Source organism: Stegodyphus dumicola, chromosome 6 (genome assembly GCF_044657685.1).
Source record: "Stegodyphus dumicola isolate Sdum_Otavi_A_Nest chromosome 6, ASM4465768v1".
Taxonomy (NCBI): domain Eukaryota; kingdom Metazoa; phylum Arthropoda; class Arachnida; order Araneae; family Eresidae; genus Stegodyphus; species Stegodyphus dumicola.
In genome coordinates, this window is record NC_140773.1 from 102498645 (window position 1) to 102523773 (window position 25129).

The 25129-nt window shown below is 34.3% G+C and overlaps 1 protein-coding gene across 4 annotated transcripts in view; it reads left to right on the forward strand.

Moving 5' to 3' along the window:
- Nup214 (nuclear pore complex protein Nup214) overlaps positions 1 to 25129 on the forward strand; it is a 272097-nt gene that overhangs the window by 62868 nt on the left and 184100 nt on the right. For all 4 annotated transcript variants that reach the window (XM_085818717.1, XM_085818716.1, XM_085818718.1 and 1 more), the window contains 2 exons: positions 16850 to 16978; positions 18384 to 18481. In XM_085818717.1, coding sequence (XP_085674843.1) covers positions 16850 to 16978; positions 18384 to 18481 — 227 coding nt within the window. The remainder of the gene's footprint in view (positions 1 to 16849; positions 16979 to 18383; positions 18482 to 25129) is intronic.

Here is a 25129-nt window from a genome sequence, read left to right on the forward strand (position 1 = left end):
GTTCGTTTTCCACAGGGACATAAAGTCCTATTCCAGTCTTGATTTAAGATGTGATAATGAAATTGGCAGAGAAATGGCTGGGGCGAGTTGTCCATTTGCACTATCTCTTGCCAATTGGTCATCTGCTTCATTGCCCACTGTGCCCACATGGACATGTGACCAGTGAAGCTTGGGACGGGTTTTTCTCTGGGAAATAGGATAGTAAGTGTTGGATTTCTCTTACTAGTGGCGAGTGGCTTAGTCCGATTATTACCCGTAAGCTTGGAGCACTGTCAAAAATTATAATGCTTTTTTTCTTGTTGTTTCCTGGCAAATTTAACAGCTTATGTAATGGCTAACAGTTCAGCTTGGAATTCAGATTTGTGCTGTAAAACTTTGCCTGCCATGTAAGAAAGTAAGAGTAAATTAATTCAGTAGGAACAGAAGGCACTTCCAACACCTATTTTAATTTTTGACCCGTCCGTATAGACTCAGATTGGGAAATTATTGAAGAATTCACTATTTGGTTTTCTGTGTTCAGATGGTTTAGATGTAGATCTAAATTGTGCTTATGTTCTTCATAATCTGTTGGATTTTGAATTCATGTTCTGAATTAGTTACATCAAAGTTTCTGTTTAGGTTCTGTATTAGTTGCATCATCAGTGTTATTAAGTAATAGGTATGGATTCATCTAAACATGACACAATAGATGCAACTGAAGTGAAATAGGAGAGAAATTCGATGCATTGCAGATCATGGGAGGGGGCATATGAAAATCTGAAGAAGAAATTTTAAGAGCTATTGTTAATTAAGTTGGTATTAATTTATTTTCATATTTTATATTTTACATATTCCTCCTCTTCAAATAGAAAAAAGGCTTGGAAAGCATTTTAAAGAGAAAGTATTGTAGCATTAGCAAGTGAAGAAAAAAGATTTTGAAATATACAAATTATAAAATTTTACCATTGCTTTAATAGGATGACTTGGAAAAAGCTGCAAAGGATTGGTGATAGTTCTTTCCATTGTAATAACTTGGAGAGGCTTTATGTATTTAGAAAGATGACACTTAAATACAGATATAGCCATAAATCCCACACATAATTTTATTCCTTGATAAATAATTCTTAGGACACATTCATTTTCATTGTACATAATCATTGTGGGTGCACTATTCACCTCACAATTTTATACTGATCATATTTTTAGAACTACGCTGATGGAGTTGGAGATGGACCAATTTGGAGAAAACTGCAATGGATTGGTGATGGTTCTTTGCATTATAATAACTTGGAGAGACGACACTCAGAGACAGCTATAGCCGTAAATTCCGTGCACAATTTTTTTCATTGCATATCATCATTGTGCGTGCACCATGCACTCTACAATTTTATGCTGATTATGTCTATTTTTAGAGCAATGGACAACAGCTAGCAGAGGCTTAGCGATACATTAAGTGTCAGCAAGTAGCGTCTTAAGCCCCGTTCACAAGAGCAGATTCGACCGGAAGCGAAAACCGGTTCTTCCAACGTGTCCCATTCACATGGGACAAGCATTAACTGCCTCACTGAATTGGAGGTAGAACTTAGTTGAATGTTCCTTACCTCCTGGGAGCAGGGCAAATGAGGAGATTTCCCATACTATTTTCCGTACTGCGCGATTGCGCGGTTCACTTAATTTTAGTTTGTGCTCGCTGGACTGTCAGTGAAACAATTGTGCTGATAGATGTCTGGGGATGTGATAGCATCTCCCCAAAATTAGATACAACTGTACAAGACACAGAAATTATAGACAAATACAGACAAGGTTATCTGATGCTAGGTATTCCAAAAATATCGTTCAAATTAAAACTAAAGTTAAGATAAGTGCATATCGGCTTCAACGCAACAAGGGACACAGTATCTTTTGAATGATTTTAAAAAAAATTAAGCATTTTCATCTACTTTTTATAAATATTATTAAATGGTTTTGTGAGACAAAATAATTTTAAGCTGAAAAAAAGTTTTTGCTAGTAATTTTTTTTAAATTAAAATTTTTGAAGAAAAATTTTACAATTAAAATGTTTTTCTTCTCCTACAATTTTCAATGTCTCCACTGCAGTTTTTTTATTGTATTTATTAGAGTGTTCTTAATAACTTCAAGGAATGATTTTGCAATTAATGAATTAGTTTTTGAGAAAAAAATAAAAATACACTTTTATCTAAAATCTTTAAAACAAATATGATCTCAGTCATATTTTCATTTCAAATAATTTTTCTTTTCAGTATTTTGCAAAACCCATCCTTGTTTCTATAAAGTATATAATTTTAAATAAGCAGTAAAATAATAAATACCGTAATTTCCGGAAGAAAGGCCGCATTCGAGAAAAATGGCGGGAAAAAAATTAAAATCACACAGAAACGCCGCAATAGATTAAACTGCGCGTGACATCGTCGTGGGCCGTCTAGATGCAAAAACTCAACCTAAGTCCTGATATATGACATACCAGTTAAGAAAAATGCGTGAAATGAAACCATAACTCAAAAATAAATTAAAAGTAAGAAATGTATAGCTTCTGTGCCGTTTAGAGACATTTTCAAAAATTTTCCACTCCCTAATTAAAAACTATCCAACAAGTACTTGTACCCTAACTAATGTGATCTGTATTTGGCAGAATGCCAAGAAAAATCCATTCATGCTGAAGGGGAAATATGTCAGAGTTCGTTATTGCGAGGCAGGTGGAGTCGTGTCCGCCTTTGAAAAAAATTGCAGAAAAGGCAGGGGTGGAAAGAGGATGGGTCCTGGAAGATTCATCGAATGGCAGAGGAGAGAGACTATTCAAACTGATGAGAATGTTGATTTGAAAGGGGGAAGAATGTTATTGTTCTGAGATCGTTTAGGGTGAATAAGGCATGTAGGTCCGTTCAAGGGAAGGAACGTAAACAAAATAACGTTCGCAAAAAGCAACTAAGTGGTCTTTTGTGTGGGAACAGCACCAATCTATGCACAATGACAAGGCCATCCAAACTATGTACAATGACCATCATAGGAAATATTTTATTTTTAGTGCACCTAAATGCCGCATGGGTAGAAACGCTGCACCCGCTGAAAATTTAAGTTTTAAACACGTAAACACCGCGGCGTTTCTTCCGGAAATTACGGTAATTTAGTCCATACCTGTACAGTCAAAAGTCGTTAATTCGGACACCCGTAATCCGGAATGATCTATAATCCGGACCTCAAAGCTAAAATCTTTCTGCGCATGCGCCGCATTGACGCATGCGCATAGGCGTTTTACTCGTGCGCGCAAGACATTTACGACTGAGCATATGCGTCTGCGCAAGTGCAGAATACGTTTTCGCGTGCGCGTTTAATGTATAACGGACGGTATAAGCTAAAATTATCTAATTATCTATTTCAGTTAATGTTGATAATTGCGTTGTTCCTTAATCTTCGAATTGGATCCGGCTTATTATTTTTTGCAGACTGTAAGAGCAATTTTCTAAAAGTAAGCTTGAACTTTCGATTATGTCAAATAGAATTTCCGATGCTGGAGCTCCCAAAGGATCTAGAAAACGAAAGTATGTTTCGATGTCCATCAAACAAAAAACGAATTGCTACAAAAAATGGATAAAAGCATATCCTTTGTTTATCTAACCGTTCCGAAATCTGTTTACCAATTTCACGCTGCTTTGTGCGGGGGGGGGGGGACGTCTCGGCGCGCAATGAACTGGAAGTTGATCCGTCAACACTATCTTCAGGGCAGATGTTTTTATTTTATTGTGCTTATAATTCCTTACTAAATGTAGTATTTAATTTTGATGTACTCCGTCTTTGATATGATTTAAATCAAATTCCTCGTCATTATAAATATCACGAATACAAATCAAATAGTTTTCTGGTTGCAATTTTCTAATTTCGGCTATGCGTAAGGTATGCTTTACGCATCCGCGCGTTGAAAGAAATGTTTAATAAAGTAAACAAATAAATATTAGGCTTCTTTTTTGGTAAATTTTGATACCCTTTAGATCATAACTGCTCATTATTTTATAAATTACGGTTTCATATTTTTAATTTTATAATTTCTGCATGCCATCTTACCAGATTTAAACTGATGATCTATAATCCGGAAAAATCGATAATCCGGAATCGCCGAAGTCCCGACGAGTCCGGATTAAAGACTTTTGACTGTATATGTTTTAGGACTTTAAGTAAAAGGGTGTAAAGATCGTGACTTGTAAAGATCATGACTCGTAAAGATCGTGACTTGTAAAGATCATGACTTAAAGAGAATGTGAAATATAAATAATAGGACAAGAACTTGCATTTTACGGTGTGACAACAAGAAGAGAATTCGGAAGATTTTTTTTTTTTTTTTTTATAGTTGCAAGAGTTTTAACTGTAGTAGTTAAGAGTTTAAAATTTTAATAGTTAAGAGCTGCAGCATTTTATTTTTTTGGTTCCGTTTTAAGAGCTGCAGCATTTTATTTTTTTGGTTCTGTTCTAAAATTCAAATAAAAGTATTTTGTTCATTCTGAAAATTTAGCTTTGTTCATCCTACAAGGTTCAATATCCGTTATATTGAAATAAAGAAAGGATTTTTACTGGCGCAGCCGACAGGATCGGGGTTTCCCCGCATATAATTACGAACCAAAATAACTCAGGTGAGAGCTCAATTTACCTTGTAAATGTAAAATAATTAATTAAGATTATGAAAAGTTAATTAATGTTTCCGTCATGGAATCTTAGTTTATTTACTTGTCAAAGTAATGAATACACCAGTGTTCAAATGTAATTTCGTTTGACTCGCCAGAGTAGGTGAACAACACATTAAGTATTGATTCCACTGATTGATTTTCATGCCGAATAAAATTAAATTCATTGTGAATTATATTTAAATAGAAAAAGAAAAAAATTGCTTTTTATAAAACTAAGAGTCTATTGACTGAATAAAATCAGAAATCAGTACTTGGCGTCAGTCAGCTGCTACAGTGTTACACATAGAAACGATTTTTTTTTTTTGTTTCCCCAACAAAAGAGAAAACCACAATCAGGGAGTTCATACTTTAAGTAATGTTAAGCATAAATTGAAGGACGCATTAACAAGAAATTAGTTTTTTTTTTTTTATTTTTTTTTTTTATGAAATTTGCAAAGAATAAGGTTATTTAAAATCAAGACATGGCTTTTATGGGACATGGGAAAAAAGTGGATTTGCTAGTTTTAGCTGCTGAATTAGAAATTCAAGTAGATGCAAGTATGAAAATCGTGGTGATAAAAAATGAAATAATTAAAAGTGATACATATGATGAAGCATTTGCTAAAGAAGTGTTTTTAACAATTGTTGAAGAGAGGAAAAGAAAAGAAGAGGAACAGCGAAGGAAGGAGAAAGAAGAGATTGAGGAACAACGAAGGAAAGAACAATTAGAAGCACAGCGGAAAAGAGAGCAAATGGAGTTTGAATTGAGGAAACTCGAAATTGAATCTCGTGTTCGACTAACACAAACTCCACGAACAAATGAAAATTGAGATCATAATTTTGATTTAATTAAGCTTATTCCCAAATTCAATTTGAGACACGATGATATTGTGATTTATTTATCCTTATTTGAAAGACAAGCTAAAAGGACAAAGATTGATCCTAAAGATTGGGTTTCATGTTTATTGACTTTAATGCCATCGGAAATCATTCAATTAATTGGTAGGGAATCTGAAGAAAATTTTGAAGATTATGAGTACATTAAGGCCATTTTATTGAAGAGATTTAAATTAAATCCTGAAAGCTTTAGAAAAAAATTTGTGATGCACCAAAAGAGCGCTGAAAAATCATGGAGAGATTTTCGCTACGAAATTACGAGTTATTTTGAAGAATGCATCGATGGTCTTGAAATCACAAATTTTGCCACATTAAAAGACTTGATTATTACTGACCAAATTAAGGAAAGAGTACCCTATGAAGTAAGAGACCATTTTCTTGACGACTGGGCAAAGTTCGTTTCTCCAACCAAATTAGCTGATAAACTTGACGAATATGACAGTGTTCTTAATATCTCAAAACGGACTGGTGGTAATCCATCAACAGACAAAACTAATGAAAAATGGCAACCTCGTTCTCCACTTCCAGAAAGAGCTTTCAGAAATAAATCACTGTCCGCTGAAAACACGTCAAGAGTGTACCCATCCCGTAAGAGTGATGAACCACAAAAGCCTAGTTACAAACTAACTTGCTATAATTGTGGAAAAGAAGGTCATACATCTAAGTTATGTACCAAAAATCGGATACCAACAAGTGCTTCTGCAACAGCACAAAACAACTTAATACAAACACTAGTACCCCTTGCAAAAAAGAAAAACCAGAAGTGCTAACTGCCAAGATCTCTTCCTAATTCAGAAGTCAAACAACAAAAATCAGCGTTATACCTACAAAATTTTCACAGGACTAGTTTCGATGGTTTTACCGAACCATCATCTTCAGCTGCAAAACCGCAAATGAACAAGATAGGAAATAATGATTAGATAAGATAAGAAAGCCTGGACAAGAATAAGCAAGTGGCGCCATCTGTTGGCGAAACCAGAACTAAAACATAATTTCTCTAAAAGCCGAAGGCAAATTTGGATTGGAATTAGGATCGTTAACTAGAACAGAAAGATTTTTTTGAATGTGAAATGCCTCTAGAAAATCCAGTTCTCCAATGGAAGATGTTTTTTGAATAATTTTGGCAGCAGAAAAATTGAAAGTGTGATTTTCGGACCAACAATGTTGAGCAACAGAAGACTTCTGTGTTTCCTTTTTTCTAACATATGCCTCATGTTCTTTGACGCGAAATTTTAAGGCTCTCTTAGTTTGGCCAATGTAAATTAAACCACACTGGCAAGGAATCCTATAAATACCCCAGGAATTCATATCCGGAATGGGGTCCTTGAGTATAGAAGTTGGAATTTTATTGATGGGAGAATAAACAACCCGAAAGTTAAATTTCTGCAAAATATATGCAATTTTATAGCTAATTGATGGAAAGAAGGGAATGACAACAGAATTTTTATAATCTCCTAAAATAAGAGTGTGGCTTTTAGTGTGTTGAGATGAGAATTTTTTAATTGCTTGATTAATAATGTTGGGTGAAAAGCCCCTGTCAATAGCTATTGCTTTTAAATAATTTAGTTCTTCATCAAGGGCTAGTTTGGAGGAGCAAACTTGAAGAGCACGGAAAACATAGGAATAAAATGAAGCTAACTTTTGTTTAGTCGGATGACATGATTTAAAGTGTGGTGGAAGGCAAACCGATGAAGGTTTACAGTAAACTGTAGTACTGAAGTTGGATGTGTTACGTGTGACCAGAATGTCGAGAAACGGAAGAGAATTGCAAGTCTCAAGTTCAAAAGTGAACTGAATAGCAGGATCAGTAGAATTCATTGTTGAAAGAACTTTATTTAAATCATCTTTATTACCTTCAAGCAGGGTAAAAGTATCATCTACGTAGCGGAACCATGCCGGGAAGTTTAAAGTTTCAAACAATTTTGATTCATAATAATGCATGTAGATATCAGCCAGGATGGGACTGAGGGGGCTTCCCATGGCTAATCCCTCAGTTTGCTTGTAATATTTATTTTGGAAAACAAAATGTGTTCATTTCAAAGGCCGACAAAGGTGGCCAGATAGTGGTCATGGATAAGAACACTTACATCAATGGTGTCACTAAACTCTTAAACGAAGGACCATATAATCCGATCCCTAAAGATCCTTCACTTTTGGACTTATCCAAAATAAAAACTGCGATCAAATCTTCGCAAATCATTTCAAGCAACTTAAAACATTCGCTTATCCCATCTGTTGCGAATTGTGCCAGATTATATGCTCTTCCCAAAATTCATAAAAGTGGTATTCCTTTCCGCCCTATTGTATCAAATTTAGGTACTGCCTCGTATCCTTTAGCTAAATATTTAGTTTTTAGATTTTCCACTCTATTAGACAATAACATTTACACCATAAAAAATTCAATAGAGTTTGTAAAAAAGGTTAAAAACATTTCTCCTAGTAATTTACGCATGGTTTCTTTTGATGTAAAATCATTATTCACCAATGTCCGAGTGGAGGGTGCATTAAGATGTCTAGAAACCAGACTTCGCGAATTTCATTTCTCTTGCATCGAAATTGATGAGCTAATTTCTCTCACTCAACTCTGTTTGAAACAAACACATTTTGTTTTCCAAAATAAATATTACAAGCAAACTGAGGGATTAGCCATGGGAAGCGACCTCAGTCCCATCCTGGCTGATATCTACATGCATTATTATGAATCAAAATTGTTTGAAACTTTAAACTTCCTGGCATGGTTCCGCTACGTAGATAATACTTTTACCCTGTTTGAAGGTAATAAAGATGATTTAAATAAAGTTCTTTCAACAATGAATTCTATTGATCCTGATTGACTGATTCAGTTCACTTTTGAACTTGAGACTTGCAATTCTCTTCCGTTTCTCGACATTCTGGTCACAGGTAACACATCCAACTTCGGTACTACAGTTTACCGTAAACCTTCATCGGTTTGCCTTCCACCACACTTTAAATCATGTCATCCGACTAAACAAAAGTTAGCTTCATTTTATTCCTATGTTTTCCGTGCTCTTTAAGTTTGCTCCTCCAAACTAGCCCTTGATGAAGAACTAAATTATTTAAAAGCAATAGCTATTGACAGGGGCTTTTCACCCAACATTATTAATCAAGCAATTAAAAAATTCTCATCTCAACACACTAAAAGCCACACTCTTATTTTAGGAGATTATAAAAATTCTGTTGTCATTCCCTTCTTTCCATCAATTAGCTTTAAAATTGCACATATTTTGCAGAAATTTAACTTTCGGGTTGTTTATTCTCCCATCAATAAAATTCCAACTTCTATACTCAAGGACCCCATTCCGGATATGAATTCCTGGGGTATTTATAGGATTCCTTGCCAGTGTGGTTTAATTTACATTGGCCAAACTAAGAGAGCCTTAAAATTTCGCGCAAAGAACATGAGGCATATGTTAGAAAAAAGGAAACACAGAAGTCTTCTGTTGCTCAACATTGTTGGTCTGAAAATCACACTTTCAATTTTTCTGCTGCCAAAATTATTCAAAAAACATCTTCCATTGGAGAACTGGATTTTCTAGAGGCATTTCACATTCATAAAAATCTTTCTGTTCTAGTTAACGATCCTAATTCCAATCCAAATTTGCCTTCGGCTTTTAGAGAAATTATGTTTTAGATCTGGTTTCGCCAACAGATGGCGCCACTTGCTTATTCTTGTCCAGGCTTTCTTATCTTATCTAATCATTATTTCCTATCTTGTTCATTTGCGGTTTTGCAGCTGAAGATGATGGTTCGGTAAAACCATCGAAACTAGTCTTGTGAAAATTTTGTAGGTATAACGCTGATTTTTGTTGTTTGACTTCTGAATTAGTATTTATTCGGCGTGTTATTGTGTCTTAATTATCTCTATTCCTGTCTCAAAATCAGTGGACGTGTCTAGAAACATAGATGAGTTAAAACTTGTCAAAGTTAAATGTGGAGATATTATTCTAAATGGAATCGTAGACACAGGAGCACAAATTTCAGTAGTCCGTGAGAAATTGGTTGACAACATACCTTGCGAAGGAGAAAGCAAAATAGAGATATCTTCTGCTTTTGTTGAAAACGAAATTACTCCACTAAAGATTTTCCAGATGAAAATTGACGATGATTTTCACGGTAGAGTGTCCATTACGTGTGCTGTTTCAAAAAAGCTAGTTACGGACTTGCTATTGAGTTCTTCGGCTTATGAAACGCTTTGTAGAAATATCGAACTGTGGAACAGTGATCGTTATTGATATGCATCCCCCTTAGAGTACAAAGAGACAGATGATGAACCCTCACCAGTTGAAGACAATACTACAAATTTGGCTATTGTTAATCATATTTTTCAAGAAAACACAGAGTCTCTGAAAACAAAGAACAGAGTAAGACTAGAATTCAAGACACATCAAGAACAAAATGAAACTCTGAAAAAATGCTTTGAATGGGCAAATAAAAATCAAAATTCATATACTTTCGATGATGGCATATTACTTCATTCTGAATATATCTGTGGTGAAAACATTAAGCAAGTTGTGTTACTTTTAGAAAAAAGAAGGGAAGTCCTAAGAATGGCACATGAAATCCCTCTTGCCGGCCACCTCGGTGAGAAAAAGACAATTCAACGAATTAAGTACTCATTCTTTTGGCCTACTATTAAGCAAGATGTTAAAAAATTCTGTGAAAGTTGTAAAGAATGCCAATTGAGGAGAACAGTTATGTACAAAGATCGAATCCCAATTCAACCTATTGTTAGACTGGAAACACCCTTTGAAGTATGGAGCGTGGATTGTATCGGGACATTAGAACCTCCATCCAGGAGAGGTCATCGGTTTGTGATATGTGCAGTTGACCTATGCACCAGATGGGCAGAAGCCACTCCCGTCAAAGACATAAGTGCGAAAACAACATGCAATGTTTTGATGAGGCTTACTCAAACTGGATTTCCAAAAGTGATTTGTTCTGACCAGGGAACTAATTTCACAGCCGAACTCACCCGAGCCTTTGAGAACTTACTTGGTGTGTCTCCACGATTCTTCACTCTAGGACACCCCGAGAGTATGGGTGCTGTTGAGCGTTGGAATAGAACCTTAAAAGAGATGATGAACAAAAATATCCAAGAACATGGCAGAAACTGGGATTTGAATCTTCCCCATCTCCTGTTTGCCTACAGAGAAGTGCCACATAGCACCACTGGTTTGTCTCCCTTCCAGATGGTATATGGAAGAATACCACCAGGACCGTTATCTTTGCTGAAAGAGATATGGACAGGTGAACGTAGCATTCCAGTTACAGCTTCCCCTTCAATTGAAAATTATCTACAAGACCTTTTAGAAAAATTAAGAAAAGCTCATGACATTGCATCAGCAAATTCCAAAATATCTCAAGAAGAGTACACTTCAAGATACAATTTACGTTCTCAAGAGAAGACTTTCAATGTTGAGGACAAAGTCCTCGTGTTAATGCCATCATCATCATCACATAAATTGCTCAACAATGGCAAGGACCAGCTACCGTGATCAAACTTACCAGGCCACACTCTGCCAAAATCGAAATGGAAAACGGAAGTATTACAGAACTCCATATAAATAAGTTAAGGCCTTATATTGCTCGTGTAGATCACGTTGGTATCATTTTTGATCAAGATGAAGAGTTTGGAGATATCCACTTTGCACCAGCAGATCTTATGAATAAATCTGCTGATGATATCTGGACCCATTTACAAAATTTGAAAGGCGACTTAAAATATTACCAGTGGGAAGGACTATTTAAAGTACTAAAATCTTATGTAGATGTTTTCAGTAGCAAACCTGGTCAAGCCAATGTTAATGGTCATGACATCAAGGTTACAGAAGAATGTAATCCAAAAAGATTAAACTTACCGTGTTCCTATTTCACTTCAAGAGGAAGTCGATCATCAAGTTAAAGAACTGTTAGAGTGGGATGTTATAGAACCCAGTGACAGTGACTGGGCACATCCTATAGTATGTGTTGCAAAAAAGAATGGCGGCGTTAGACTGTGCATAGACTTCAGGCTTTTAAATAGCTTCACAGTTCTGGATGCCTATCCGATGAAGATTGCTAAAGATTTACTATTCGAAATAGGGAAAGCCAAATTCATAACAGTTCTCAATTTAACCAAGGGATATTGGCAAATTCCTATGAAAGATGAAGCTAAACCCTACACACCATTTATCACTCATTCCGGCCATTACCAATGGAAAGTTCTCCCTTTCGGTTTGAAAAATGCTGGAAGTACCTTCCAAATATCGATGGATAAGGTGCTTGCAAACCATAAGAACTACTGCCGTTCATATATTGATGATGTGGCAATATTTTCTGAAACTTGGGATGGCCACCTCTATCACATCGACCAAGTGTTTCAGACACTGAAAAACACAGGTCTAACCGCAAATCTAGAAAAGTGTGATTTCGGAAAGAGTCATGGGAAGTTTCTAGGACATGTAATAGGTTCTGGCACTCACTCTCCAGATCCTGAGAAGGTAGAAGTCATCAGAAATCTGTCTAAGCCTACCACTAAAAAAGAAGTCAGAAGTCTTTTAGGGCTAGCAAGCTACTATAGGGATTATATCCCAAATTTTTCCGAGATTGTTTTACCTCTAACAAACCTTACAAAGAAGAGTGTTCCAAATAATATTCCATGGGACTCTGAAAAAGAAGCAGCTTTTAACAAACTTAAAGAAGAGTTGATTAAAATGCCATCTCTGCATACTCCAGACATCAGCAAGCCCTTTCAACTCTATACGGATGCATCTGCTTTCGCAATTGGAGCGTGTTTAGCTCAAAACGACAAACATGGCAAAGAAATGCCCATAGCATTTTTCAGCAAGAAACTAATTCCCTGTCAACAACGATGGTCAACCATCGAACGAGAAGCATTTTGTGTCATCGAAGCCTTGAAAAAATTTGACACATGGATTTTCGGTGCCAAAGTGCATATTGTGTCTGATCACAATCCCCTCACCTACTTGACTCAAAGCGCCCCTCATGGTGCTAAACTGTCTCGTTGGGCCTTAGCGTTACAACGGTATAACATGACTGTGACATACCGCAAAGGAAGTTCACTTGGGAATGCTGATGCTTTGTCAAGGTTAGCAGTTAACTCTTTCTCTCTCAATGAAGTCTGAGCAGCATTGTCTCTACGGTGAGACTACTAGTGAGAATGGTGACGAATGTGCTTCTTGTGGGGGGACTTGTAAAGATCATGACTTGTAAAGATCATGACTCGTTTGTAAAGATCATGACTTGTAAAGATCGTGACTTAAAGAGAACGTGAAATATAAATAATAGGACAAGAACTTGCATTTTACGGTGTGGCAACAAGAAGAGAATTCAGAAGATTTTTTTTTTTTTATAGTTGTAAGAGTTTTAACTGTAGTAGTTAAGAGTTTAAAATTTTAATATTTAAGAGCTGCAGCATTTTATTTTTTTGGTTCTGTTCTAAAATTCAAATAAAAGTATTTTGTTCATTCTGAAAATTCATCCTACAAGGTTCAATATCCGTTATATTGAAATAAGGAAAGATTTTTACTAAGGGTTTATCGAAAAAAATGCAAAAGGTTTCTCAGTTTGCATTTGCAGTTTAAAGAATATCTAAATAGACATTTAATCATTTCAGATCTTTAAAATTTTATTACTGAATTTCAATACACACCATATATATATAAATCAAACCTAGTACTATTTATTCAATTGGTAAATATTTATATTTAAATTACAAAACTTTTTTTAAAACCTTATGTGGCCGGAAAAATTGCAAAAAATCATAAAACACAAGCAGAATTTTTCTTTACCTGTTTTTGTTTTGTAAAACACGTTCAAAACAATTTTAATACATTAATTAATTATAATATAGTTGTGTGCGTACGGGTTTGTATTAGATTGATAGTAGTTCGTAAATGATTGTTATTGCACTCAAATCCGATGATAGCTTAATTAAATTTATTTTATCAACAGAAACACTTCAAAGTTCTGGAATTTTCCGCAGAAATACTCATACAAGTGTTTAGAATATTCCTAAAGACGAAAGTGTTTTCCTAAAGACGAAACTCTTTCATATCTCCTTTTTCTCCTCTTGCTAATGGCAGCTGTGCGAAGGAGCATTGCATGTGAAAGGGCTTGAATGGGAATAGAGGTAGAAGCAAAAGTGTGCAGTTATCTAATATGGCTGTCTCTTAAGAGAAAGGTTTCAGTTCTTCATATTTTGAGTTCAAGTTTGAATTAGTTATGACAAAGTTTCAGTTTAGGTTTCTCATTAGTTACGTCATCAACATTATTAAGTCATATGTATGGATTGATCTAGAAATGATACAGACGAGAGAAATTTTCATGTACTGCAGATGCTAAAAGGGGGCATATCAAAATCTAAAGAAGAAATTTAAAGAGATGTTGCTAACTAATTTAGTAATTTATTTTCGTATTTTACACACACATACACATATATACATACTGGCGAGCCAAAACATTATGACCATCCCATTTTTCAGTGAACTCTTCTGGATGACGTAGAGGGCACGTGATTAAGTGAGAATGGTACTGAACTGCTGGTGGAGAAGGAATCATTCTTGCACTTACTTATGCAAGTGATGGGACAGGCTGCTGATCTGAATAAATTTGATAAAGGGCAGATTGTAATGGCCCAAACACTGGGAACGAGTATCTGTGAAACTGCACAACTGGTAGGTTGTTTACAATATACCATTGTTAGTATTTATGAAAAGTGGATAAATAATGGTGATACCAACAGTAGATACTAACGTGTTGGACATCCATGTGTCATTAAAGAAAAAGGACGTCGGAAACTGTCCTGCTTGATAGATCAAAATCAGTGCCAGATAGGCTTAGCTGAACCCCAATTACAATGAAGGTCCAAGTGTTTCAAAACACACAGTTCAGTGGATACTGTTGGATATGGGACTGCACAGCAGACATCCCATTCATGTGCCTCTATTGGGCAAGCTTTATTGTCAACTATGCCTACAGTGGGCCCGAGAACATCGAGACTGAAATTGAGTAAGTGGATGACAGTTGCCAGTTGCCAGGTAGGATGAATCGCAATTTCTCATTCATCATGTTGATGGTCATGTCAGTGTACACCATCTTCCAGCCGAACAATTGCTCTTTCCCGTACAGCAGGTCATACGCAGGCTGATTGTGGCAGTATTATGCTTTGGAAGACATTCCCTTGGGCAGCTCTGGGACCCTTAGTTGTGGTAGAGCAGACCATGAAAGCTGCGGACTATCTGAACATAATTGTGGATCAGTTGCATTCTTACATGGCGTCTGTCTTCCGAAATGGAAAGGGAAACTTCCAGCAGGATAACGCTTTGGTGTCACAAGGCGTGAATTCTGTTGGAGTGGTACAAGGAGCATAAGGATGAATCCTAGTTAATTGTCTGGCCACCTAACTTGCCGGATCTTAACCTGATAGAGCACATTTGGGATGCCATGGAGTGGTAGCTCAGAGCTCAAACACTACCATGTTGGAATATCTCGACTTTGCGTGCCCTCTGTTTAGAGATTTGGTACAACCTATCTCCAGTTATCTACCAAGAAATTGTGGCATCAGTGTGGAGGTGAGTTACAGCTGTTTTACAGGCCAAAGTTGTGCAACATGTTATTGAGTAGGTGGTCATAATGTTTTGGCTAAGTTGCAATTTTTTTTTGGTATGGGTTCAAGTTATGAGCGTTTGTCTGAACTTCATTATTGTAATTAATCTATCATTATTATAATTGAAAGGTGCTTCTAATTCCATTTAAAAGATACTGAAAGAAAGTTATTTGCATACATCTTTACTATAAGAATTTTACCATTTGCAGTTGTGAGGAAACTCTCAGTTGTTTTAAATAATGAATTATGACAACTCAAGTAAAGATTATGGAGCAAGATTACAGTAATTAGAGCTATATAAATTATTATTTGTTATTTGACTTCAATTGCCAGTGGATGACTAAATGATATCTTTAAAATGCTGAAAAAATTAGAAAACAATTATTTTATTTATTTATTTTTAATTTGTAATTAAATGCAAGTGTATATAGGAAGAAGTGTTGGTGAAGGCAATGAAAATATTGAATTTCATAATTAGACAAGTCCAGTAAATAGAGCGATTTATATCAACTATTTATGTTTCAGAATATCTATATTGTTTAGGTGAAGCATTTAAAAAATCACATAAAAGATCTCCTCATAATTTTCTACTTTTGTTGTTTCTGTTTGACACTTAAAAAAGGAGCTTAAAAATAATATAAGACAGAGACTGAAAAAGTTTCGTGTGAGTCATTCACATAGGTTCTAAGTAAATAGCTATATGTACCGAAGAAATAACCAATGTAAATTATATCTAATGAATTATTGAAACCTGATATTTAGCTTTTCTTGTATAAAGAATGAAATCAAAATTTAATGTATTTATTACCTAAAAATTATGTTATCTTAAGTAATCAAAGGATTCATATGAAGATTAACTAATATAACATATTAAGTACTAATTACCATTTTTAATTTCTAAGTTTCATTTAGTTAGCTTCTATTTTTAGAAAACTTAATAATTTACTTTATTAAATTATTAAGTTTTCTAAAATAAAATAGCAGTAGTAAATTAACTTACGTGGCATTAAGTAAATTTACTTAATAATTTAACTTTGTACTGCTTGAACGTTGTAGTGGTTAGGGGAGACTAATGAGGTACCTAAGGGCCCAGCTTCAAATCCCGAAAAAAGCATGGTTGTGGCTGTTCATCCTTTCATAGCAGACAACGATGGCTGCCTATTAAGTACCTCCATAATAAAATGGCCACCACCTCTGGCCTTAGGAGTGGCCTGTTATGAATAGGCAAGCGCCCAACATTTGATTATTAAAAGATAATAATAATTTACTTATCGTTGTAACTTGAATTTCATTTTTAGTCTTTCTTTCTCCCCCAGCAGAACATCCAGTAAAAAATGGCTTAGACTAAGTGAGTGCAGGATCTTGCAGTTGACTCATAAGATTGATTCCTTATTGAAATAAGAAGATACTACTATTAGTTAGTGTAGTAATTGTAGTTTTTCAGTAATTTACAATTGTACGAATATGCTATTGCTGTTGGATTTATATTTCTTTCTTAATTAGTGTGTGGTTATTAAGTTTCCTGTTAAATAAATGAGATGTAATTTTAGCAGTTGCAGAAACTTCAGTAGATTTATTCTGAATATTTGAATTACTTCAAATTATTATTGTACTGGAGTTTTCAAGAAAGCTGTATCTAATAATTTTTTAATGTTAATATACTGTGTTTTAGTTTGTTGGAGTCCAAAGGGGAAGCAGTTAGTTGTTGGAAAGAAAGATGGTTCTTTTACCCAATATAAGCCCACATTACAAGAAGTTAAAACTGTTTCAGCTCCACCATTGCAGGAAGGAGAAATAAAAGGTAAAGATTTTTAAAGTAATAGATATTTTATTTGAATAGTCTGTTTTTACTGTAGATTTGATAGTGAATAAGCATTAGAAATAAGAAACTTCTGAGCTATATGCTGAGACATTTAGTTTGATAGAATTTGCAAATATAATTTCAAAGTACTATTTATGGTAAAACCACCAAGAGAAGCAGTTCATGGCAATGCAATGTAGAAATTTCATTTCAAAGTCATCAAATTCAACAACAAAGATATATTGTGTGTTTAATAGTAGTGAGTTTGAGATGAAGATTAATCTTTGGACTTTGTACTGCTGCATTCATCATGTGTTTCTGAATCTTTTAGAAAGCTGCTTCTGAAAATTTGTATTCCTGTTTTCTTTTGGTTTTAGTTTACGTTTTATGTGGAAATTATTCATTTAATTTATTGTTTCATGAATTTGGTAAATTCATTCAGTAATCTCACTAATTGTGTATTTATGCAGAATGTTAGTTCCCATGACGTTAATGTAGTTATAAGCAATATGTAATTGCAACCCATATATTGCTGTAATAAATTTCTGATTTGAGAATGATTGCATTCAACCATCTTACCTTTATGTTTTAATTCTGCATTTGTTTTTCAACAGAGTGGCATTAGGTATTTTCTTAGCAATTGAGCTGATTTATCTGAGCATTATGAGTGCATATTATCACTACTATAAGACAGAAACACAGATCAGGATCTCTGCCTTTTAAGGCTGCATTCATATATATTGGCAGGAGTGAAGAATTTATGCAGCTGCTCATCTTTATTAAAATTCTTGAAAATCAAGTTTAGAGAGAGGTAAAAATGCTGCAGAACCTGCAATTGTATTGAATTATTGATCCTTCATTATAACTAAGTAGTGTATTTTAAACCACAGAGAGCTGAACTGGATTGAAAGAGCAGCAATAACGTATTAATTTCCCATCCTAATGGGGAGATGTGAAATATTCTATAAACCAAATTTAAAGGGTTACATAGATCACAAACACATTCTGTGGCTTAAGATGAGGGACCTCAACATTTCAGGTGAAAGGGTTTCCTACTTCATGAATAACCATTGCGAAAATCAAACTGAATAATTTCAAATTTAAGTCGTGAAATTATCGATTATATGATGATTTTAATAGATTAGAACTCCTCATTGTAGAAGATAAGTTAAAGACCCTTGGGTTCACAAAGGATTTTCTCTGTGGAAAGCTTTCTACAGTATGTTGTGCACTGTGAGAGAAACTGTACTTTAATAGTTCTTAAGCTGAAGTAGGAATGTATGAAGGAGCATAGAAAATTCACAAATGGTTAAATAAATTATTTTTAATTTAATTTTTTTTAATGCTTGTATTTCTAATGTCTGTAAATTTTGTACTGGTTTAACAATCATATTTGAAATTCTAGTTGCGAATATATGTTGGATATCAACTACCTTATTTGCTATTCTGTATGTCCCAGAGGGTGAGAATGTTTCTCCAAGTTTAATTATGGCTTCCACTCCAGTAAGTAATTTATCCTCCTTTATTAAAGCTATTTAGATATTTTTATGTAATTTATCTGCAAGAAAAGCAGAGGAACCCCATCCGATCAGGTATTTTATTTGCAGATATTTTAATTCTCTGTATTTTTAAGTGTGAAAATATATTAGCATAAATATATTATCAGAATTTGAATGAATAGAAATAAACAAGGATAATTTTTTCTGTATATGTTATCAGTATACAGGAAGATTGAAAGCTATGTATCAGAAACTAACAGGAGATAGGGCAAAACAAATATGATTTAAAATGTGCATTGGCTACATCAAAGAAAAATACTGCCTATAAATTAATGATTAAAAAGCATTATACCAGAAGAGCTGAGGAGGAGTACAGAGGGTTAAGAAGGCAGGTAAAGATTCTACATAGAAAAAAAAAAAAAGAAGCCTTTTTCTTGAGGAGGCAAATAGATGTTACCATAGTCTTAAAAATCAGTTCAAATCTTGATTGATCTGCCATAATACTAAAATTAATACAGTCAAAAGTTGTTAATCCGGACTCGTTGGGAATTCGGCAATTCCGGATTATCGATTTTTCCGTATTATAGATCATCAGTTTAAATCTGGTAAGATGGCATGCAGAAATTGTAAAATTAAAAATATGAAACCGTAATTTATGAAATAAAGAACAATTATGATCTAAAGGGTATCAAAATTTACAAACAAAAAAAAAAAAAAAAAAAAAAAAAAAAAGCTTAATATTTATTGTTTACTTTATTAAACATTTCTTTCAATGTAAGTTTGTAAGTTGTTTAAGTTGCTTCATTTTATGTCATAATACTTTCTCTTTAATTCTATAAACAAACATAATTTCTTGCTGAGTTACAAAGTTCCGCTGTTCAAGTCCTATAATTGCTGTCACTATCGGAAGAGATTATAGCGACGAGGAATTTGATTTAAATCATATCAAAGACGGAGTACATTGAGATGAAACAGATCAACTTCCAATTCATTGTGCGCCACGTAGTCCCCCCCTCCCCCGCAGAGCAGCGTGAAATTGATAAACATATTTTGTAATGATTAGATAATCAAAGGATATGCTTTTATCCATTTTTTGCAGCAATTCCACTTTCTGTTTAATGGACTTCGAAACATACTTTCGCTTTATAGATCCTTTACATATTAGTAAATATATATTGGAAATTCTATTTGACATAATCGAAAGTTCAAGCTTACTTTTATAAAATTGCTCTAACAATCTGCAAAAAATAATAAGCCGGATCCAATTCGAAGATTAAGGAACAACGCAGTCTGCAACATAAACTGAATTAGATAATTCTAGCTTAGCTTATACCATCCGTTATACATTAAACGCGCATGCGTAAACGTATTATGCGCTTGCACACACGCATATTCGCAGCCGTAAAGGTCTTACTCGCATGCGTCAACGCGACGCATGCGCAGAAAGTTTGTAGCTTTGAGATCCAGATTATAGATCATTCCGCATTATGGGTGTCCGAATTAATGACTTTTGACTGTATATATAAAACCCTGTTACGTCCCCTACAGGGAAAGTGAAAAGCTCAAGCGCCAAAAGAATCACTATCAGCTGATAAACAAGATCAGGAAAGATTTCACGCCTAATGGAATATGCTGTACAAATAAAGATGGTGTGCTCCTGAATGAAAAGAATGAGATCTTAGGAAGATGGAGGGAATACTTTAAGGATTTGCTGCATGATAAAAACAATATAAATATAGACAATAGAATTATATTTCCTCTCCATACTGATGAACAAGAACTTGATTTACCAATTCTTTTTGAGATTGAATCTGCAATCAAGAAACTTAAACAGATCAGTGGGCCCTGATGAGATTAATGCTGAATTGTTGAAGGTTGATGAACCTGATCTGATTAAGGCTATACATTCTACTGTTTGTAGGGTTTGGACATCGGAGCAGATGCCCATTGAATGGAATGAGGACTTCATCTGTCCCATCTTTAAAAAAGGTGATAGACAAGACTGTTGCAACCTATTGTGGAATTACCCTCTTGAATACTATATTTAAAATTTAAAAGCTTTAAAGCTGTGCATGACAGCATTAATAGGCAAAAACTATATGAGGCAATGGAGGAATTTGAAATACCAATTAAGTTAATTAATCTAACAATAGCTACACTTAAAAGGGTAAAATGTAGAGTTTAACTTGGTAATGATTTATCTGAAGTTTTCTATACTGACAGAGGTTTATGGCAGGGTGATGCTCTGTCCTGTGTACTTTTTAACCCAGCTCTTGAGAAGTGCTTTCATAGCTTCTGGTCTTATGAATAAAGGAATCATTTACCATAAGGCAATACAAATCTTGGCATTCGCCGATGACATTGCTTTAGTTCATAGATCCAGAAAGTATGTTGCAGAATCATTTAATCTATTAGAAGCTAAGGCAAAAAAAATTAGGCTTAACCATAAATGAAAATAAAACAAAATTTTAGAAATTGCATATAAATCAACTAATCCGTCGCCACTGACCGCTACACTTTTGAAAATGTGTCACAATTCAAATACAGTACAAAGTCCAAAATCCAGGCTCATCAGGACTTTCTCTTTAATGAAATGGCGATTCTGGATTTGGGATTTTTCCGGATATTAGGTCATCAATTTAAATCAGATAAGATTGCATGCAGAAAGTATACAATTAAAAGTATGAAATCGTAATTTATGAAATAAAGAACAATTATGATTAAAAGGGTGTCAAAATGTACAAAAAATGCTTAATATTTATTTGTTTACTTTATTAAACATTTCTTTCAGTGTAAGTTGTTTAAGTTGCTTTCACAAAAAATTCATAAAGTTCCTTTTTCTTTTTTCTTATGTCATATACAGTTGACATTCCAAAGCCACACTCCTCGGATAATTTTGAGACGGATATGCCTTTATCCATTTTTGTTACAGCAATTCCACTTTTTATTTAATGGACATCGGAACATGGTTACGCTTTGTAGATCCTTTGGCAGCTCCAAAATTGGAAACTCTTTTTGACATAATCAAAAGTTCGAGCTTAGTTTTTATAAAATTGCCGTAATAATAACAGTTTGCAAAACATAATAAACTGGATCAAACTAGAAGATTAGGGAGCAGCGCAGTCCACTGCATTAAATGAAATGCCATAGAATCAGTAATGGTAATTTTAGCATCTATTATATATTATTGGCTGTGCATCACTAGATTGGCGACGAAAGCCAAGTTGTTTCGTTAAATTTTGTCTTGCTCCTATTGCGTACTTAATTAAGCCTGGATTGTATTAGTTATTTACTGTACCTACGCTTGTAAGTTGTTTAAGTTGCTTTCACAAAAAATTCATAAAGTTCCTCTTTCTTTTTTCTTATGTCATATACAGTTGACATTCCAAAGCCACACTCCTCGGATAATTTTGAGACGGATATGCCTTTATCCATTTTTGTTACAGCAATTCCACTTTTTATTTAATGGACATCGGAACATGGTTACGCTTTGTAGATCCTTTGGCAGCTCCAAAATTGGAAACTCTTTTTGACATAATCAAAAGTTCGAGCTTAGTTTTTATAAAATTTCCGTAATAATAACAGTTTGCAAAACATAATAAACTGGATCAAACTAGAACATTAGGGAGCAGCGCAGTCCACTGTTTTAAATGAAATGCCATAGAATCAGTAATGGTAATTTTAGCGTCTATTATATATTATTGGCTGTGCATCACTAGATTGGCGACGAAAGCCAAGTTGTTTCGTTAAATTTTGTCTTGCTCCTATTGCGTACTTAATTAAACCTGGATTGTATTAGTTATTTACTGTACCTACGCTTATTTCTTGCACATACTTAAAACTAATCATAGTCCTAAATAAATAAACTCCCACATATACTTAAGGCTTTATCTAAAGCCGGCGCTCGATACCACCTGGTGCAGTCTCTACGGTTCCTAAATTATGCTACAAAGTGCCTTCCTAAGTTCTAAATTTTCACCGCACCTAAACTTTGCACACCAGTGCTTTTCCTAAATCATAAAAAACTTCTCATCCCTTAATTTTGCCACTCGGTGCTTCCTCAAATTCCAAAAATTTCATCTTCCCCTAAATTCTACCTTCTGGTGCCGACATATTCTGTGCCGCTGCTTCTGGGTTAATGGTGAATAACATATCAGCTATTCTTAATTAAAATAGCACTAAATGTAATCTTTTGGCCTATGAATTTCATTTGCAAAATCTATTTTTAGCGTATGAGAAGAAATTTTTGTTGAATTTTTCCTTGTCAACATTTCTTAGAGCATGTAAAAATCTATAATCATTGCCAAGCGTAATGTTAGCATAAAAGGTTGCCATACTCTTGTTATTCAATTACTAATATAAAAAAAAGTTTAGACATCACTGCATGAGTTATTGCTGAAGCTGTCATCTATTGATAAACATGCGATGATGAAAGCAAAATATGATAAATAATGACTCGCCAGGTAGGGGTCAGGGATATAAAATAGGTGAATGCTTCGGTTTGAGATGTATGCTAAGCAGATATTCAGCTACAGAGCCAAATTATTTATCTCCCAAATTTATGGTTACATGATTGTTTTTCCAAAACAAGGTATTTTATTTAGTACCTAAGTGAAATTAAGAATCGGAATTTTGAAGGGAAAATCTCCACATGTTTTATTGTGGAAGGAAAAATCAAATGTGCATGCATAAAGCATTAAAAAAAAAAAAAAAAAAAAAAAAAAAAAAATTCTGGATAATGGACATCCGGATTTCGAACTTTGTACTGTATATTGGAACTATTGTCAGTAATACAGTCAAAAGTCGTTAATTCGGACACCCATAATCCGGAATGATCTATAATCCGGACCTCAAAGCTAAAAACTTTCTGCGCATGCGCCGCGTTGGCACATGCGCACAGGTGTTTTACGCGTGCGCGTAAGCCCTTGACTACTGCACATATGCGTGTGCGCAAGTGCAGAATACGTTTTCGCCTGCGCGTTTAATGTATAACGGACGGTGTAAGCTAAAATTATCTAATTATCTGTTTCAGTTAATGTTAATGATTGCGTTGTTCCTTAATCTTCAAATTGGATCCCGCTGATTATTTTTTGCAGACTGTAAGAGCAATTTTATAAAAGTAAACTTGAACTTTCGATTATGTCAAATAGAATTTCCGATGCTGGAACTTCCAAAGGATCTACAAAACGAAAGTATGTTTCGATGTCCAACAAACAAAAAGTGGAATTGCTGCAAAAAAATGATAAAGACATGAAGAATGTGACAGAGAGGTTAGTGAAAACGAAAAAATTTCGATTGACAAGTTAGTCGGTATTCTCGGCACAGCAATTAACGGAACTTGAACTGCGGGACTTTGTAACTGAACAAGAAATTATGTCTGTTTATAGAATTAAAAAGAAAGTATTATCACATAAAATGAAGCAACTTAAACAACTTACATTGAAAGAAATGTTGAATAAAGTAAACAAATAAATATTAAGCTTTTTTTTTTTGTAAATTTTGATACCCTTTAGATCATAATTGTTCGTTATTTCATAAATTACGGTTTCATATTTTTAATTTTAGAATTTCTGCATGCCATCTTACGAGATTTAAACTGATGATCTATAATCCAGAAAAATCGATAATCCGGAATCGCCGAAGTCCCGACGAGTCCGGATTAACGACTTTTGACTGTAATACTTATTTATTTATTGAAATTAATAATAGGCCCCTCATTGCAAACAGATGCTACCATAGTCTTAAAATCAGTTCCAATCTTGATTGATTTGCCATAATACTAAAATTAGTATATATAAAACCCTGTTATGTCCCATCATACTGTATGGCTGCAAATGCTGGGCAATGACTAAAATAATTAAAAGTGAACTACTAATCTTTGAACGTAAAATGCTAAGAAAAATATTTGCTGCTGTTTGTGAAAATGGTGTTTGGAGATTAATGTATAATCATGAAATCTACCAAAAGTTTAAACAGCCTGATATTGTCAAGATCATAAAAAGCCACAGGATTCAATGTTTGGGCCATTTATAGAGAACTGAAGACATAAACCCAGTAAAACAACTTTCATTTACCAAACTTATGGGAGCCAAAAAGCGAGGAAGGACACCAATTAGGTGGCTTGATACTGTTGAGGATGACATTAATACTATACATAAGGGAGATTGGAGGGTATTGTCATGAATAGGCAGGGTTCGTACGTTCCTGAAAGTCTTAGGTTTTTTGCAATTGATTTTTGGTCCTTAAAAGTTCTTAATTTGACCAAATTCAGCAGGAGGTCCTTAATTTTAATCTTTTAAAATTTCTGTCTGTTTTTACGATTGCTATTTTGAATGCAAATTAACATTTTGGTCAAATGTTTTTGGCTAGTCATTGATAAATATAGTTATCTTTTGAATGGGTGGAAATAGTTTCACTTTCTGCTTGCTTCTCACAGATTGTGAATCATTCGAAACAGTTTCTCTTTCCTCTTGCTTCTAGAAACCTTTCATTGTAAGATTAATGGAGTTATTTTTTCTACAAACTGACTTATGATGTAATTTGCTAAAATATTTTTTATGTGCAATTTTGGCTTTACATTTGCAGGACATGTGATATTTTCTAAAACAGCATCAGCACCTACCTTCATCTTTATCTTATCTATTTTTTTTGT